The 19,943-nt window shown below is 42.9% G+C and overlaps 1 protein-coding gene across 1 annotated transcript; it reads left to right on the top strand.

Moving 5' to 3' along the window:
* Positions 1-4,550: 4,550 nt before the first annotated feature.
* LOC131018676 (mitotic checkpoint serine/threonine-protein kinase BUB1-like) lies at positions 4,551-7,506 on the top strand. The gene is made up of 6 exons (XM_057947390.1): positions 4,551-5,209; positions 5,424-5,581; positions 5,676-5,766; positions 6,018-6,128; positions 6,310-6,467; positions 7,205-7,506. The coding sequence occupies exons 2-6, from the start codon at positions 5,424-5,426 to the stop codon at positions 7,281-7,283; spliced, it is 597 nt and encodes a 198-aa protein (XP_057803373.1). The 5' UTR covers positions 4,551-5,209; the 3' UTR covers positions 7,284-7,506.
* Positions 7,507-19,943: the final 12,437 nt, after the last annotated feature.

Raw genomic sequence — 19,943 nt, 5'->3', positions numbered from 1 at the left:
CGGAAGAAATGCGGTCAGAATGGGCATTACCGAGCCCAGATTGCCAAATCATGTTTGCCAGCATGGAGCTTCGGCCAACAAGTACCTCTCCAATTCAACTTGGGGCATGGGAACCTGGAGCCACCACCTGGTATGAGCCACACCGATAAGAGCAGTCGGTTTGATCGTTACCAGAAGAAGCAGACAGCCAGAGCCATAAAAGGAAGGTCAATCTCGGAGATCTCATGGAACAAGCGGAAGGTTGAAGAAGAGACTAGAAGGACCGAAGGGATGGGAAAGGTTGACTAAGCTTGCAGCTGGACGCCATCTTCAATCAGGATCAATCAAAGATCGAGCTAATTAAGGAAAGAAGATCCCGGCGAAGATTTGGAACCGGCGCAGCTAGGGTTAGGCCTCTACCGTTCGGCAGTATAAAAGGCTAATGTTGTGCAACGTGAAGAAGCTCTTGGCACCCCGAACATTTTACTTTTCATCAGTTATTGCTTTTATTCGCCGCGTGTGGCATTCAAAACACTTGACATTTCCGTACTTCAATTCCGTAGTGTTTTTACTTTTGGACAAGTTCGAAGGCTTGAAGCCTAGGTATTATTTTATCCATTTCAGTATTTCATTTCGCTTAATCATGAGTTTAATTCTTTTTGCAACTATGAATTTTATTATGTGTGAGTAATCCTTTAGGTGAGGTTTTAGGGGTGGAAATAATTGTTGTTAACATGTAAACATTCGTGAGGCATTTGTTCTTTCGGTTGAGTCTCGTGGTTCCAGACGGATCTGTGCCAAACCATGGACAGTAGGGGCCTGACGGGAGACCCTCGTTCGGTAAAATGCTGTCCGTGTCAAGCAAAGGCCAGGGTATACCAGGGCGTGACAATCGGTATACCCAAGACCGAGTAGCTGAGCAGCGTCAACAAAAGGCGTTGTAGATCCGGAAGGTGGGGAAAGGATTGATGGGATACACTGTCCTTCCTCAGTCTTGGGCTTCTCTAGAGAATATCCATCAACTGTGACGAGGCATAAAGCCATGGTTATCAAACGAGGAAAGCAATCTCGGCGCCGTAGCATGTCTATGACTGGTCGGTCGACAAGGCCGGAAATAGTTGAGTCCAGGAGGCATGTGTCACTCTAGTGCGGAGTTGGGGACCTCAGGAGAGAAGGTTGATGAGGGTCATACTTGGTGAGTAACGGGTATGACTACTATCTAAGGAGGAGTGAAGCACTGCCTTGTGACCGGGGATTGTGTGACCTTCGGACCAAGTGACCACAATGAGATCAACCATCCTATATGTGAAGTGTAATCCCGTGAAACGCCCCGATGTCTTTGGGCCACGCCTCGGAATTGCATGGATCATAGACGGATCATCAGTGTGCCTATGACCGAAACGAATGTTAACAACAGTTATGACCTAACCGAATAACCTCACCCCTTTGTTATTATTGATCTTGTTATTTCTTGTGCAGAGTATACAGATTGAGAATTGTGACACCTCAGTTTGTCGTTGGAGAACAAAGTGGTTCCTCACTCCCTGTGGGATTCGACCCTACGCTTACCGCTAAGACTAAGTCCTTGTCGTGAGAAGTAGGAGCGTGTATTGTCCGTACTGGGCTTACACAGGTATTTTGTCCACACCGCACGACGGGTGTGTGCCAAAAACCTGGCAGGTATGGGCAAGCTTAAAGGTTTTTCCATTATGATTCTATTCGATACTGGTGCTTCGCATTCTTTTATCTCAGCCCCTTGCGTAGATACCTTAGAAATCGAATCAGAACGAGCTAAGTGTGCCTTAAGAATCACTACACCCTCAGGAGGAAGATCTACTACCACTCATGTTTGTTCGAACGTAGAATTTGAAATGGGAGAACTTAAGATGGTAGCAAACAATCTTAATATTCTGCTTATGTGGGACGTAGATATGATCTTAGGAATGGACTGGTTAGCCGAGAATTACGCCACCATCCTTTGTAGTGAACGAAAGATTTCCCTTCGACCACCCGGAAAAGAACCAACGGAATTTCACGGCATCAGTATGAAGAAGAGAGTACCAGTGATATCAGCACTACAAGCCATAAAGGAGATGATGAAGGAAGAAAGCACAGCTTATCTCGTCTACCTAAACGGGGAAGCTGGTAACGACAAGAGGGTGGAAGATGTGCCAATAGTACGAGATTTTCCGGATGTTTTTCCAGAAACATTGCCAGGACTACCCCCAGATAGGCAACTAGATTTCACCATTGACCTAGAACCTGGATCAGCCCCAGTATCAAAGGCACCATACAGGATGGCCCCAAAGGAATTGCAAGAATTGAAGGTCCAACTACAAGAACTGTTGGACTTAGGTTTCATCAGACCTAGTGTCTCACCTTGGGGAGCGCCTGTACTCTTCGTCAAGAAGAAAGATGGAGCCATGAGAATGTGCATTGATTATCGAGAGTTCACTACTACAAAAGTTTACATACATAACAGTACATAGATAACGGTTTTTTTCAAAAACCGTTATGTATGAGCGCACTTTTAGGAATAGATAACGGTTTTTCGAAAATCCGTTATCTATGTACTGTTGTCTAAATGCATAGATAACGGTTTGAACAAATGCGTTATGTTTTTGCGTTATCTATTAGTTGCATACATAACGGTATTACAAAACCGTTACGCTACCGTTATCTATGACCATCTTTTATAACAGTTATTTATAACGCTAAAGAACCGTTATGTATAAGAGTCATTTACAACGGTTTTTGAACCGTTATGTATGAGCGTCTCTAAAAACTGTTATGTATAATTTTTTTATTAATTTTTTTAAAATAATATTAATATTATATTATATTATATTAAAAAATAACAAATTAAGTGTTTATCCTAAAATTTGAATTTATTTCTAGTTATAGACTTTGAAAAATAATAAAATCTAAATACATTATTAGAAACCTAAATACCAAAAATTAAATAATAAAAGTGAAACAAAAGAAAAAAAAAGAAAAAAAAAAGAAAGAAAAAGATTTGACTTCATTTCTTCAACCCCTAAAATCCCTATTCGTTGCTCCCGCTCAATTTTCACGCTAACACCTCAAAATTTCCCCCAAATCGGACCTGGCCTCTTTCTCTCTTCACCATCGCCGTGCCCTGCCACCGCCGTCGCGACTCGCCGCCACGACCAGCGCCGCCCGGCACTCACTGCGCCCCCCATCTCGTCGTCCTCTGTTTGTTTACCCGTAGCAGCAGCTGCGGAGATATCTCTCCATCTCGAACCCGCGTCGCCTGCCACCGACCGTGTCGACTCGCCGTTGCCACGCCGGCCGTCTTCTCGCCGCCCCTTTTAACCCTAGGCGCCGCGATAAACCCCATTTTAGCTCGCAAATCCCTATCTGCTCTTCGCGCGCGTCAGCTCGTAAACCCTATTTTTTCCAATTCCTCATTTAATTTATGATTGTTTCTCTTTGTTGTCAACAATTCATGGAGCTTCACGCTGTGAATTCAGATTTCAATTAGAATGCAGAATTTATTGGACTCGAGAAGCCATTCATCGAGCATGCCGCTTTGTGGATGAGTATCTACTATTGAATACCTTTCTCGCTGGTTATAGCCTCACAATTGTAGATGTTGCAGTCTGGACTGCTCTTGCTGGTAAAATTTATGCAATTCTATTATTGAGCTTCTTTATATCGATGATCCTTGATGTGGTCTCGACTTTTTTTTTTCCAAAGGACTTCTTTTCGTGAAAGAGATTACTCATGTTTTCAATGTGTATTATAGCTTGCCTTTGATTGCTATGTCTTTTCTATATAAATCATGGCACACAAGTGTTCTACTTCTCAGAGAATATATGTTATTGCTTGCGCCATCAAGAACTGTTGGAGATATGCAAGAAGTATGTGGATGTTCTGTTGAAATTCGACTTTACTAATGTTTTGAATGCTGATATGGTAATTAAAAGTAGAGATATGAATTTTAGGATTCACCTTCTTTAGGGTTAGTTCAAAGATGAATTATGCTTGAATTCTAAGGTGGCAACGGTGCTTCTTCTATGTTTTATTATATATCGATAACTTGAAATGAGAAATCTAATCGAAGTTTAGCTATTTAATAAGAAGATTAACAAATTTGATTTCCTGCATCGTCTTCTCTCTTGTAGCATCTTATGACTATCTGAAAAGAGTGAAGATGAGGAACTCTCGTGACAGTAAAATATTATTTGACTAATAGTGCAATGGCATATTAATTGGGCAGCGAGTTTCTTGAATGTTATTACTAGTTTCGAGCATGTCGGTGTATATGGAATCATAGGTATTGTATTTTGAATTTGGGCAAGATCTATCTGGCCAATGTAATCCTTGAATAGTCTCTAAAATAAATACTTTGATAGTCCAGTTTATGAAATTGGATTCTGATCGTAATTTATATCCATGATTTGCAGCATCGCCCTTATCAAACGTTTGGCTCTTGACAGAGAGGTGTATGCTCCAAAGGGTATCCAAAGATGGGAACTTTGGCCCTCGAAACCGAGTCCTAGCTCTCTCTCGACTCTCCTTGGTTAAGGGTAGCCGCAATTCTCCCCTTTCGAAACTAAGTTTCCTATCCCATCTCTTTTCTATTGATGATAGTGTAAGAAAGATATCAGAACTTAACATCTATCATTGAGCTTGCCATGGCTATCTTGTTCATCTATTTATGACAATAGTGGGCTAAGGTTTTTCCCATATTCTGTGTGTATGCTATTTGTTCATCTATTTGAAAGAATTGAAGACAAGGTTTACCTTGAAGTCTGGTAGAGTAATGAATGAAGGCCCTCTTACTTTTCGGCTGTTGAAGTATTACATGAACTGAAACTTTTATTTCTGGTAGCAGGTAGATCAATTTACTTCCCTGGTGAATAAGGAATGAGTGTAGAGGGTGGTTGGCTGAAGACTTGAGTTACCTACGAAATGGTACAATGTTGGGTGGCTGATTTGAGCCCTTTGTGTACTATGGTATGGCTGGAGTATGGGGTAGCTCAGCTGGTGTCTGGTGAGGCAGAGCTACCGTGAAGAATATATGCAGCGAGGCAGACAAAATAATTCAGATTGGTAATTTGAAGCACCTCTTTCAAATGCTAATTAGTGTTTCTGATTTTGCTGCAGGTTATTTCGGAGAAGAACAGGAAAGAGATCTCCAAGTACAGGCTATTTTGGACAGGCAAAGCTATAGTGGTTATGGAAACGAGTGGTGCTGGAAAATGTGAGTTTTCTACTTGATGTACGGCCATCTGGTTTGTTAAGTTGCGTAAGTTGTAGTTGTGAAGTAGTTGAATGTAGGTTCTTTCTGATTTTATGGATTATGTTCGTGATCTGCTGCAACAAAAATGCAGTTGGATTAATATGCTAGTTTCTGATATAAAAAAAACATGTCTCTCCGTTTCGGGAAAATTCATATTCTTTTGTATACTTTCTAGATGGATGGTAGCTCAGATTATGAAAGAGTTTTTAAGGAAATAGAGGAGCACAGGATTTGCATACGCAAAGCGCTGCTTTATGAATCATTTGCTTTGTTTCTGGAAGCAAAAGGCAGACTGATAGATGCTTGTATGATTTATCATCTTGGCATCTCAAGGTTTATTAACTTCTCATTGGCATTATAGTTTTATATAAATCAGTAAGTTTGTGTTTTGATATTCCACCATAACAAAGGTGTTCTTGCGTATCAGAAATGCTGAGCCACTGGGGAGACTAAAAAAAGCTCAGGTTCTATTTCTCGAGAGAATGTCTGAAAGAGTAACTAATGGATCATTTCAAAAGGTATAACTGAATTCATTCATCCTAACCTGTTCAGAGTTCAGACAATATACTAGAGTAGAGACTATAGAGGAAAGGGAATTACCTTTTCTGAACAACAGATTTTTTCAGTGTTTGGTATTGGTGCTTGCAAGTGAGTCAGTAGATTAATTTACTAATTTTATTGATTTATATGATTACTAGAGAATAATGTTTGTTATAAAGAATATTCTGAAAATATCAACATAACCCAGGTTCTTTCCACCTTTGAACAGATGAAAAATGACATTTCTGTAGAGGACGGAGAGAATTTTATTAATCCATGGTCTGTCTCAACCCTCAAAAATCTACTGCAAAAGATGAATTCTAAAGTTGTGGAATATGAGGTGAGGTCCTTCCTCTGATTGCTTGGCTTTGCTCACAGATTGCACCTCTATTCTGACTACAGTGTCATAGTCTCTGATTATTTTACTCATGGGACTCTACAGGTTGGCATGTACTTGCTTTCATTCTTTTAAAACTTTGAAATTTTTACCTAGTACTTAGTTCCTATTCAATGATCTGCAGGATGCCATGAACTGTAATGTGGTTACAGGTGGATCTATGGACGAAGTATTATGTATCTATTACACCATTGAGATGCTTCAAATCCTAGAGACTCTGCATGGTGCTGCAATGATCCATGGCGACTTCAAACCCGATAATTTGCTCATACGATATTCTAGGTAATTTTCACAGCAAACTGGAGTCTCTCAATCACTCATGCAATTAAAGAACTCCTTTGAATCATTACTTTCTTTTCCTCTGTTGGACATGTTCAATCATTTTATTGTTTTGTTGAAAAAGTTCTAAAATTACTACCTACTAGTTTTTATGGAAAAAGTAGGTAACATGTACAGTTAGTTACTGGTACCCTCACTTCAATAGTCTTCAAGCAAGTGTCTAGTCTAACTCTACAACTATGATAATATACAATGGCAGGGATGATCCAACAGAGAGTGATACTAGATCAATTGTAAATGATTTTCAAGACATATTAGGTATGTCAAATTTGAAGTTTGTTGAATGTGCGAGTGCTAGTTGTATCTCTTATCTTCAATGAACCTTGGGAGGTTCTTTGTGGAATAAGCACCTGTGGTTTGAGTTTTCTACTTGATGATTTTGGTGTTATTGTGGCTGTCCCATGAATATGATTTCTGTATTATTTGTGAGATAAAGTTTGGTTTATGCTCATGTTGTGGTTATGATTTCTGTATTACTGGTGAAGTTCTGAACTTCTGATACGTCTTGTTGGAGTCTCGACTTGGCATTGTTTTAGGCTGTTCGGTGCCTGCTGCATAGCTGTGTTTCATGCTTTGGTTTCATTATTATCTTGTGCATAATAATTTGTCCAGTAGCTTAGTGCAACTTAGACATTCCTGCTTTGGCTTCATTACCATCTTTCGCCATGTGCCGAGTGCAGGTTGACAGCATACTTGGCGCCCGTGGCGATGCTTTTGAGCATGAGGCAACTAGAAGAATGCGTAATGAATTTATGGTAGCTTGGGATGGCTTGAGGTCAAAAGACAACCGGAGAATCATAGCAGGTTGATTAACTAGTTCTTGAGGACTTGGTGCTAGAAACATTGTATGATAGATTTTTGTTTTAGCTATAAGGTAGTTGGTATTTTCAATTTTGAATCGGAATATGCAATGATGATGTATACTTGATATTTGGTTCATTTGTATAATAATGTATGAATATTTTGGATGATATATAATATTGTTATTGTTGATTTTATCATTTTGTCGTTTTATAAAAATTGCAAAATTTAAAAATATACTACAATTATAAAAAGTGCAAAAAACTGTTATAAAAGGTGTAAAAAATCGTTATGTATTCTAATCAAAGATAACGGTTAAAATCGTTATAAAAATTGCAAAAATCGTTATAAAAAGTGCAAAAAATCGTTATAAAAAGTGCAAAAAACCGTTATGTATTCTATCAATGATAACGGTTAAAACCGTTATAAAAAGTGCAAAAAACTATTAACTATGATAAAAAAAATAAAAAAAATTAATACATAACGGAAAAATCTTAATACATAACGGTGAAAAACCGTTATGTATTCTATCAAAGATAACGGTTAAAACCGTTATAAAAAGTGCAAAAAACTGTTAACTATGATAAAAAAAAAAAAATTAATAGATAACGGAAAAATCTTAATACATAACGGTGAAAAACCGTTATGTATAACCTTTATAGATAACGGTTGCGTACTGTTATGTATGACGCATCGTACCGTTATCTATGCTACTATACATAACGGTTTTGAAACCGTTGTGTATGACGTATAGAATAGATAACACCACTATACACAACGGTTTTTTTGCTCATAGATAACGGATAAAATCCGTTATCTATGAGCGTTTTTCTAGTAGTGGTTGAACAAACTGACGCTCAAAAACAAATACCCTCTCCCGAGGATAGATGATTTATTTGACCAACTCAAGGGAGCCAGTGTGTTCTCCAAAATAGACTTAAGGTCAGGGTACCACCAGCTGAAGATCAGACCAGAGGATGTGCCCAAGACCGCTTTCCGAACGAGATATGGCCACTATGAATTCATAGTCATGCCATTTGGTTTAACCAATGCACCGGCGGTATTCATGGATCTCATGAATCGAGTTTTCCATCCGTACTTAGACAAATTCGTCTTAGTGTTTATAGATGATATCCTCATCTATTCCAAGAGTGACCTAGAACATGAAGAGCATTTGAGAATCGTCCTAGAGACTTTAAGATCAGAGAAGTTGTTCGCCAAATTCAGCAAGTGCGAGTTTTGGCTGAAAGAAGTGATGTTCCTAGAACATATCGTGTCAGTAGAAGGAATCAAGGTAGACCCCGCCAAAGTGCAAGCAGTGCACGATTGGAAATCACCAACCACCCCAAATGAAATCCAAAATTTCTTAGGTTTGGCCGGATACTACCGGAGATTCATCGAAGGATTCTCTAAGATAGCAAGGCCAATGACGCAACTACTTCGCAAAGGAATCGAGTATAAATGGACCGAAGAGTGTGAAGCCAGCTTCCAAGAGCTGAAGAGGAAATTGACAACTGCACCAGTGCTAGCAGTTCCAACAGCTGATAAAGAATACCTGATCTACACCGACGCATCCAAAAATGGATTAGGTTGTGTGTTGATGCAGGAAGGGAAGGTCATCGCCTACGCTTCGAGACAACTAAGGCCACATGAGTTGAACTACCCCACTCACGACCTAGAATTGGCAGCAATTGTGCATGCTTTGAAGATTTGGAGACACCATCTATACGGAGTTAGATGTGAAATCTTCATTGATCACAAGAGCCTTAAGTACTTTTTCGAGCAGAAAGACCTGAACATGAGACAGAGGAGATGGCTCAAACTCGTGAAGGATTACGATTGCGGTATCGATTAACACCCAGGGAAAGCTAACGTAGTAGCTGATGCTTTAAGTCGTAAAACTCAATCCGAGTTAGTACTTCTTCTCACTCAAGAGGACATGTTCGTAAGGGACTTCGACAGATTAAAGTTGGAAGTGGTTCAGCCACCAGCAACGACAAAAGCAATCATCGCAACTCTGGTAGCCGCCCCAGACCTCAGAGGAAGGATCATCAGTGCCCAGAGAGCGGACGAAAGCTTAGAGAAAGTTCGTCTTAAGATCCGAACAGGCACGCCCGGAGACTACCAAGAGGCAACCGATAACGCCGTTCTTTTTAAGGGAAGGTTGTGTGTACCCCACAACGAGGAACTCAGGAACGAGATCATGAGTGAAGCTCATGACACGCCCTATACCGCTCATCCCGGGAGTACCAAAATGTACCAAGATCTGAAACAGAAGTTTTGGTGGGACGGGATGAAGCGAGATATAGCCTCGTTTGTAGAGCGCTGCCTTGCATGCCAGCAAGTGAAAGCTTTACATCAACGACCATATGGGAAATTACAGCCTTTGGAAATCCCAGAATGGAAGTGGGAGCACATAGCGATGGATTTCGTGACGGGTTTACCCAAGACGAAGAGGGGTAACACAGCTATTTGGGTAATAGTAGACCGTCTCACGAAGTGCGCTCACTTTTTACCGATTCCAATTACCCATGGATCGGAGAAACTAGCCCAACTGTACATCCGTGAGATTGTACGGCTTCATGGGATACCAATATCCATCACCTCGGATAGAGATTCAAAATTTACTTCTAGATTTTGGATCAGCTTGCAGAAAGAGTTAGGAACACGATTGAACTTTAGCACCGCTTTTCATCCTCAAACAGATGGACAATCGGAAAGGACAATTCAGACCCTTGAAGACATGTTGAGGACAGTAGTGCTCGACCGAGGAGTAAGTTGGGAATCAGTGCTGCCACTGATCGAATTCGCCTACAACAACAGTTACCAGGCGACCATTGAGATGGCACCTTACGAGGCGCTTTATGGAAGGAAGTGTAGATCACCACTTTACTGGGATGAAGTGGGTGAAAGAAAAATCCTTGGGCCAGATGCAGTAAGCGAAATGATCGAGACCATCCGCCAGATTAGAGCAAGGATTAAAGAAGCCCAGGACAGACAGAAGTCTTACGCTGATACCCGACGAACCGAACTACAATTTCAAATAGGAGACAAGGTTTTCCTTAAAGTGTCACCCTCGAAAGGGATCGTTAGATTCGGTGTTAAGGGTAAGTTGAGACCCCGTTTTGTAGGATCTTATGAAATCCTTGAAAGAATAGGTCCCGTAGCATATAGGTTGGCACTGCCACCTAGCTTTGGAAACATCCACAATGTGTTCCACGTATCACAGTTGAGACGGTACGTGTTTGACCCCAAACACGTGATCCACCAAGAGGAAATGATTCTTAACCCAGACCTGACGTACGAGGAAAGACCGGAAGCCATCTTGGACCGAAAGGTGCAAGAATTGAGGAATAAATCGATCACGTCAGTCAAAATTTTATGGGGACACCATGGACCTGAAGAGGCAACATGGGAACTTGAGGATCAAATGAAAGAAAAATACCCAGACCTTTTTACATAGATATGCAAATTTCGGGACGAAATTTTTGTTAAGAGGGGTAGGATGTAGTAACCCGCTCTTTTATCAGTATTTTAATTACAGTATTGTGTGTTTATTTACCTATCTGCCAGTAATTGAAGTTTTATGTTTTCTATTATGTTTCTGAATTTATGAATCTCGGTGACAAAGTTACTTAGCTAACAGTATGCTTTATTTTTTTTCGCGTGTTTAAGACCGCGATGAGAATCTTTGAGTTGATGAATGATTATTAATCCGAGTTATAACCAACTTAGCTAAGTTGTGTTATTTATCAAGATGGAGTTTATCTTCACATGATTTACCAAGTCGTGAATTAATTCCGACTTTGAGGATAATTAAATCCACGGATTTAATTTAAGTATTAGAATAACGAACGCATTAAATCCACGGATTTAATTTAGCTTTATCGTTTAACAAAAAAACGAAACCCGTTTCTCTATTTCGGAGAACCAACACTGAGAGGTTTTTATTTAGATCGTTCACTTAAGTCACATCACACCACTCTACACCTCTCTACCTCTCTACTTCGGCTACACCTAGGATTAGAAAGGAAAGAAGGAGGATGAGGTGGGCAACGGCCACGGCAGCAGCCCCCATTGGGCGAGCAGCCGAAGGGCCGCACGCCACCACCACGCCAGAGCAGCAGCAGCCACGGCAGCAGCCTTGGGCTGGGCAGCCGAAGGGCCTCGCCCTTCCACACGCCAGCGCTGCCCAACCACAGCCGAGTAGACTAGGCTGTCCTTGCAGCCCTACACAGCAGCAGCGCCCCCTCAACTTCCACGCCAGCGCTGCCCAACCAGCCAAGACCACGCCAGCTGCAGCTCCTCCCATTGGGCAGCAGCCGAAGAGCCGCACGCCACCTCCACAGCACGGCAGTAGCAGAGCAGCAGCAGCTCCTCCATTGGGCGAGCAGCTGAAACGTCTCCCCCACTCCACGCAAGCCCTCCCCCTTAGGCACTCGAGTGCATCAGCCGAGCCTATTTAAACTCCCCTTCACTCCTTTGTGCCACCCCTTCTCCCTTCGGCACTCTGAAAATCCAGCAGCAACAGCAAGAGCTCCATTCCTCTCTCTCGACGCCTTCCACGGAGAAGATTAGACCGAAGCCCTTGCTGCACTTTCAAGGTAAGACACGGCCCTTTCTCCTCCCTTCGCCGTGTTCCCTTCCGTTTGTTTTCAAGCCTAAGAACTTAGCTTTCATTCCAGTTTGAACCTCGACGATCGAAGAAGCGAGGATCCATCGTGCTTGTCCGACCAAAGCGCGCAACAACAAGGTAACTCTCGACCTCTAATACTACTCTTTTCAGCATGAAAAACACGAACACTAGAAGCATGTTAGGTCACTTATCCGGTAGAACCCACGGCTTGAACTTTGATTAAACAACGAGAAAATGCCAGAGTAGAGCTGAAATTTCCAGAGCAGAGCTGGAAACACCAGAGCAGAGCTGAAAGTTCTAGATCAGAGCTGGAAAACGCCAGAGCAGAGCTGACTTTAGAAGCCAGAGCTGACGTTCTAGAGCTAAGTCACCAGAGCTGACTTTCCGAGTAAATCGCCAGAGCTGACTTTCAGAAGCCAGACCTGACGTTCCAGAGCTAAGTCACCAGAGCTGACTTTCGGAGGCCAGAGCTGACTTTCCAGAGCTAAGTCACCAGAGCTGACTTTCGGAGGCCAGAGCTGACTTTCCAGAGCTAAGTCACCAGAGCTGACTTTCGGAGGCCAGAGCTGACTTTCCAGAGCTAAATCCGCCAGAGCTGACCTTAAAGCCAGAGCTGACTTCCAGAGCTAAAATCGCCAGAGCTGACCAAACAGCCAGAGCTGACTTTCCAGAGCTAAATTCGCCAGAGCTGACCTAAAGGCCAGAGTTGACTTTCCAGAGCTAAAATCGCCAGAGCTGACCAAACAGCCAGAGCTGACTTTCCAGAGCAGAGAACAATGAGGCAGAGCAGACGTGAGATAGAGAGAGAAAGAACTTAGGGTGTTTTGAGTTTCATTTCTTTTCCCTTACTCACGAAGGGAGTTTATTATTAAATTAGCAAATTAGAACACCCTTAAGAGAGCAAATCAATATAGTAATTACTAGATCTCACGAGACGAAACCTAGTTGGTTTAATTGCTTTAATAACAAGGACTAGAGATAAGATTTCCCTTATCACCTTAGTCTAATAAACAGAATATGAGCCATGCATAATTACATTGCGCATCCTCATTTATGTTAGATTTTCCACGGTCTAAGACCTTGCGTTATTCTTTTCAATTAAGGTTGAACGCAAAGAGTTTAAGGCTTAGACGTGAGTCACCACTACCAGGTGAGGCTTTCTTACGTATAAACTAAAACCATATTATAGAACTGTTACAATTTTATGCTTAAGATTCTTGAATGATATTGTCAATGCCTAAATGCTTTGTGTTTTGTTGTTAATTACCTATCTGATGCTAATCGAATTCGGATTCTGGATGGGACCGCAAATCCCTTCGGAATTAGTGTACACCCTTGTGATCGTGAGTCATCTAGCGGGTTGGCCGATCACAGTGTCCGTAGAGGGAGGCCTACCTCTCGACACGAGTTACTGATATGGTGATTAATGATGTTAAAATGCCTGCCCGGGTTATTTATGAAAGAAATGATATTTTGGTAAATACGAGTCTTTAAAGAAAAACCCTCGTATCTTACTACTGTTGAAAGGCTTGACAATAAAATGTTTGTATGTATGTATATTTCAGCATGTGTCCACTAAGTACCTTCGTACTTAGCCCTGCATATATTTCTAAATGTGCAGGTTGAGCGATGATCGGGAATGTGGTGTGCAAGCGGAGCTTTTGTCGAGTTAGGACGAGTACATCAGAGCAAGGTATATGTCTTCATACATGTGCCCGAGTTGTTGTTATTCCGCTGCATACACTGATTTGCTAGATATCATGATATCCGTCAAACAATATGTACTATTCAACAATGTTTTCAAACTCTTCAAGTACCCTCTCGGACAATATTATATTTCCCCTTTTACCTCCATCAATATCTGTTGTTCTTAAACTGCTGTCTTATATAATGTTGAGTAATCAAAAGGTTAGATTTGCCCCTTTCTAATCCCGCTCCTAAATCCCCTCCCCTTTCGTCGCGATTTCCCCGAACTCGCTATCCTTAGCGGGTGCGGCCGCGACAGTTTGCCTACCGGAGGATGCCTTTTGGGCTTTGCAACGCCCCAGGCACATTCCAAAGATGCATGATGAGCATATTCTCGGATCTCCTTGAGAAATGCATCGAAGTCTTCATGGATGATTTCACGGTGTATGGGCAATCCTTCGACTCATGCTTAGATAATCTGGAAAAGGTGCTGCGACGGTGCGTAGACAAGAGTTTGGTGTTGAATTATGAGAAGTGCCACTTCATGGTCAGAGAAGAAATTATGCTCGGACATGTGATATCAGGCAGAGGAATAGAGGTGGACAAAGCAAAAATTGAAATCATTGCCAAGCTACCATATCCAACTAACATTAAACAGCTACGAGGATTCCTTGGGCATGCTGGATTCTACAGAAGGTTCGTGAAGGACTTTACAAAAATTGCCCAACCTATGACAAGGCTGCTACAAAATAAAGTGGAGTGGAATTTTGATGAGGATTGCAAGGAGGCGTTCCAGATCTTGAAGAACAATCTAATCTCCGCACCCATAATACAGCCCCCTGACTGGGGAATGCCTTTTGAGGTTATGTGCGACGCCAGTGGATATGCCATAGGGGCAGTGCTTGGGCAGAAGCGGGGAAATGAGAGTCACGTAATCTATTATGCCTCGAAGACACTGAATGGAGCTCAAGTAAATTATTCCACGACAGAGAAGGAGATGTTGGCAGTGGTGTTCGCCTTTGAAAAATTCAGATCTTACATGCTTGGAGGAAAGACCACAGTCTACACCGATCATGCGGCTCTGAAGTACATTCTGGCCAAGAAGGAATCTAAGCCCAGGCTGATTCGATGGGTTCTGCTACTACAAGAGTTCGACGTGGAGATAAAGGACAAAGCTGGAGCACAGAACCAAGTGGCTGATCACCTCAGTAGGATCGTGAGGAAGGAAGAAGGGGAACCAATCAAGGAGACGTTCCCGGATGAACAATTGTTCTATGCCCAGGGAAGAAGAGAAGATCCGTGGTACGCTGATTTGAGCAATTATCTCTGCTCTGGGTATGTACCCCCTGGGTATACTTATGCCCAGAGGAAGAAATTGGCCAAAGATAGCAGAGAATACATATGGGACGAACCATACATGTGGAAGCAATGCGGAGATCAAATGCTTCGGAGATGTATTCCACAAGAGGAGCAAGGAAGCATCCTAGAATTCTGCCATTCGAAGGAGTGTGGGGGACACTTTGGGCATAAGAGGACTGCAGCTAAGGTTCTGGAGTGTGGTTTTTATTGGCCAACAATCTTTAAGGACAGCTACACCATCTGCAAGAATTGCCCACAATGCCAGTGAGAAGGGAACATAACCAGGAGGAATGAAATGCCCATGATGCCCATTATGCCCGTAGGGATCTTTGACATTTGGGGAATGGATTTCATGGGACCTCTTCCCATCTCGAGAGGAAATTTGTACATCCTACTTTTGGTGGATTATGTCTCCAAGTGGGTGGAGGCAAAAGCATCACCGACGAATGATTCAAAGGTAGTGGTGAATTTCTTGAAGACTAACATTTTTTGCAGGTTTGGTGTATCCAGAGCAATCATCAGCGACCAAGGATCTCATTTTTGCAATTTCTCGGTCGAAAACTTGTGCAAAAAGTATGGAGTCCAACATCGAGTTTCGACAGCCTATCACCCACAAACCAATGGACAGGCCGAGCTTTCAAATCGCATAATCAAAACAATTTTGCGAAAGACCGTTGGCCCAACAGGGAAGGACTGAAGTCTCAAGTTGGAAGATGCCTTATGGGCATACCGGACTGCATATAAAACTCCATTCGGGATGTCGCCATATCGAATGGTGTATGGCAAGAGGTGTCATTTACCGGTGGAATTGGAGCACAAGGCGTTCTGGGCAGTGAACAAAGTAAACTATGATTGGGACAAAGCAGGGCAAGCAAGGAAGCTAGAGATTCAAGAGCTCGAAGAAATCAGGAGGGAGGCATATGACAATGCTGTACTCTACAAGGAAATAATGAAAAAGAGCCATGATGCCTTGATCACAAGCAAGCAATTCAGCTATGGGCAAGAGGTCCTCCTGTACCAGACACGGTTCAAATTCACAAAAGGCAAGCTGAGTACAAAGTGGACCGGCCCATTCATGGTGAAGACCCAATTCCCAAATGGAGCCGTTGAGATCGAAAATCCAAAATCTGGGAAAGTGTTCAAGGTGAATGGACAAAGATTGAAGGCCTATTATGGGCATAAGCCCGACGCTGGGGATGAAGTGGATCTCGACCCAGCCACAAGCACCTCGGATTAATTGGAAGGTACCACGTCATGCCCAGGACGATAAATAGGGCACTGGCCAGGAGGTAACCTGGTATTTCCGTTTAGTTTTTTTCTTTACTTTTAGTTTGTTTCGTTTTTCGTTTTTTGTTTGCCTAGGAACCCGGTTATGCCCACAGCTGTGGGCGAGTTTTAGTTTCCCGCCTTCGCGGAAGTATGAAGTTGTCTTGCAGAAACAGGGAAGGAGTTATGGGCAAAAGGACAGTCGATGGAAGAAGCAATGATTCCAGGGCAAAAGGGGGCTCTCGGGCAGAACGCGGCTGAAACCACCAGACGAACGTCACATCAAGTGACAGTTGTCAGCCCTTTACATCCCCCAAAAACCCTAAAAACCCCTACCACGACGTCATTCCCCTAACTAGCCAACTTCCCATAATCACCACCACCTTCCCGACCTGTCGAATACCAAAACCACCATCAGCCACCATGGTATCCACCAGACCCAAAAACAAACTTAGAGGAATACCCGACAGAACAGAAATCGACCTTATCGGAGAAAACCCCTCACCGTCAAAACCAAAAGCACTGAAGAAAACCCCACATAAAGAACCATTTCCGATGGAAACCACACCTACTCCCTCATCCAAAACCCCAGCGCTAACCGAGAGCCCCTCGCCGGTAGACGAACATGCAATCGAGCAACTCACGGCGGAAATCGACGTCCCTACTCTCGGCGACGGAGACCAGCATGTAGTTGAAGGAGAGAGCAAAGCGACACCGGACAAGGCGAAGGAAAGCAAGGGAGAGCCGTCCAAGAAAAGGCGCATCACAGCTGTCCAGAAGAGGAAGAAGCCGGCAGCCGAGAAATCGGCCACGCCAGCCAAAGAATCATCCACTGAAGGAAACGAACCATCTGGTTCGGCTGCAGAGAGCGAAGAACAGGGAGATTCCGGTGAAGAGCAAGAAGAAACTCCGGAAAAAGGAGGAAGAATGTGTTAGACCCAAACCCAATCCGAATGATAAAGGAAGAACCGGCATCTACACCAAGGAGCAAGAAGATGGCGGAGAAAGGGATTGCTGTGCCCAAGATTTTGGATATGGACGCACTAAAACCCCTGGGTATAGTGGACAAGGTAAAGGAGTACTTCAACAACATCGGATGGAAGGCATTCTTGGATTGGCCAGGGCACGCTTACGAGGAGGTGGTGAGAGAAGTATTTGAATCAGTGCAGGTGGGCATCAACCAAGCCTGTGGTCCTTTGGGCATGAGTTTCTCCATAAATGGGGAGATCAGAGACATGTCCGTGAATGAGCTCAACCAAAATCTTGGGATGATTAGGCTTAAGGATCTGCAGAAGAAGGACTACAAAGAGGCGAAGAGAGGAATCCCCACATTCACTGCACAGGAATGGGATGAAATGTGGGCAGAAATAGGAGATGGAGGCCAGTTCAGAACTCAGAAGGTTAAGGGGCACAGGATTCGCGATTCAGCCCTGAGGGTTTGCCATCGCATTCTCTCGTACTCCCTCTTTGGCAAGCTCGACAGCGGAAATGCTATGTCCAAGAAGGATCTCTACATCCTGTGGGCTATGCACAGCGGGGTGAGGCTAAATTTTGGGGCCTTTCTGATTGAGCACATCGATTCCATAATCAGCAAGCCAAATCAGAGGCTTTCCTGCATTCAATTCACCACCGCTTTTGCCAAGGTGAATAAAATTGAGATCGAAGAGGGGAACACCAAAGTTGAGCCAGAGAAGCTGAACATCGAAGCTCTGATCCGCATGAAAGATGTCAGAATGGATCGGGGTGTGCCAAAATTTATCAATCCTGATGAGAGGGAATGTTCAGCAGCCGAAGGCCAAAGCCCCGCTGTTGGAAAAGGGAAGGAAAAGATTGAGGAATCAGAGTCAGAGGATGAGGGGAGTCAGCTGGACAGGATTGAATCCATGATAGTGGAGACCCAAAAAGCACTGGCAGCAACCCAGAAGGCCCTTCTAGCCTTCTTCAAGCATCAAGGGTTCAGGTATCCGCCTGCACCTGCTCCTTGAATTATACCCTCCCTAGGATGTTAGTTTTTAGTTTGTTTTGTTTTATTGTGTCTTTGTGTCTGTGCTTCTGTTGTTTGCCTGTTTAGTTTGTTTTTAGTTTGTGTTTTCCTTTACCCCTTCTACACACCCACTTTGCTCAAAGCAAAGTGTGTGTGTGTGGGGGGCAAGACGTCTGTTGTAGTTTTACCAGGTAATCCTTGTTCTCACACCCTTTGCCTTAAGGCAAAGTGTGTGAGTGGGAGGGAAGACCTGGTATCTTTTTATGTTTTAAAGTTCGTGTCAAGCATGCTGTACAATCGAGGTTACTCAGTTGTGATGATTTGAAAGTGCAATTTTGTGAGTAAGATTAAGCAAACTCTATGCCGTATGTAGTTGAGGACGATGGATAGGGAATTGGGCATACCTTGTGAGGATTTGAGCTTTTAAATTGTTACTTTATGCCAAAACAATTCTTTCTTTCATTGTGTGAATTTTGACATCTTGATTAAGGGGAATGCTAGAACTTGCCTTGATTCTTGGTCGAACCCTGTGTACACAGTCTAGGTGTATTGAATGATTTAGGCATTTTCTTTCTTTAAGCCCACTAAGCCAAACTGACCAACCCTACATCTATCACTTGCAGCCATTTTGAGCTTAATAATTCTTTTGAATTCACTTATAATTTTGCCTAAATTTGAGCCATCGCGGTCAAAACTGAACTTAAGGGCAAAACAAAAAGAAGGGGAGAATGGTGTAATGGATCCTATGGGCAGGACTAGTGCAAAGAAAATGCAAAATGGGAAATCTAAATCCCAAAACAGAGAAAAGTCCAGAAAGAGAAAAAGAAATAAAAGGAAAAGGAAAGAGAAAAAGAAAAAAATGAGAGGAAGAATAAAGGGAAGAATGTGCTTATGCCCGTAAGAATAGGCAAGGATCAAAAGAATTTGGGAAGTCAGATGCCCAGAATGAAGTTCAGTATGACCTTAGCCTCGTACCAAAAATCCTCACCTTATGCCTTAAGCCACATTACAACCCATGAAAGACCTAATGAGATGCACCTAGGACTTTGACTAAAGGGGAAGATATTAGAAGATAGGCAAGCTTATGGTCAGAACCCAATCAAGATGTCCGGAGTGTAAACACGAGCCTAAACACTTGAGAGAAAGAGTGAAATGGGAGGAACATCCTTATGCCCACAACCCGATCTTGACTCAACTGATGGCAAATTTTGATTGTTTGATCCAGATACTTGTTGTTTCTTTTGATCTTCATTTTGCTGTTGGACTGAGAGAGTTTAGCATGCTGTGTGTTTTTTTTATGTTTTGTATGTTTTTTTTTCGTTCGTGTCTGTTTCCTGGGCAAATTCATGCATGCACGTTTGAGGACAATCGTGTTTAAAGTGTGTGCGTGTGATGAGCCCAGGTTTGTGCTCTGTTTTTGTGTTTGTTTTAAGTCTAGATCGAGTCTTTTTTCCGTGTGTTTGTGTGGTTTGGTCGCCTGGGAGGGCATAGTTCAATGGCAGGAACCAACTTGCGGGGAAGAAGCCAAAGTGCCAGAGAAATGGAGTATCAGAGGATTCAAAGGGCCAGAGTAGAGAAGCGCCAGCGGAGTCAGCTTTACCAGAGGAATCAAAGGGCCAGAGGAGTCACAAAAGCCAGAGCGGAGACGATTCCTCTGGAAGCCAGCGGGGAAGTCATTCCTCTGGAT

Source organism: Salvia miltiorrhiza, chromosome 3 (genome assembly GCF_028751815.1).
Source record: "Salvia miltiorrhiza cultivar Shanhuang (shh) chromosome 3, IMPLAD_Smil_shh, whole genome shotgun sequence".
In the NCBI taxonomy this organism is placed as follows: Eukaryota; Viridiplantae; Streptophyta; class Magnoliopsida; order Lamiales; family Lamiaceae; genus Salvia; species Salvia miltiorrhiza.
This window is presented reverse-complemented; position numbering and strand designations above follow the sequence as displayed.

Excerpts from the sequence above, each read along its gene's own strand:
- LOC131018676 (XM_057947390.1), top strand. The coding sequence starts at position 5,424 with ATGGATGGTAGCTCAGATTATGAAAGAGTTTTTAAGGAAATAGAGGAG. Across the intron at positions 5,767-6,017 it reads CTAATGGATCATTTCAAAAG|ATGAAAAATGACATTTCTGT; the intron begins GTATAACTGAAT and ends ACCTTTGAACAG. Across the intron at positions 6,468-7,204 it reads TTGCTCATACGATATTCTAG|GTTGACAGCATACTTGGCGC; the intron begins GTAATTTTCACA and ends TGCCGAGTGCAG.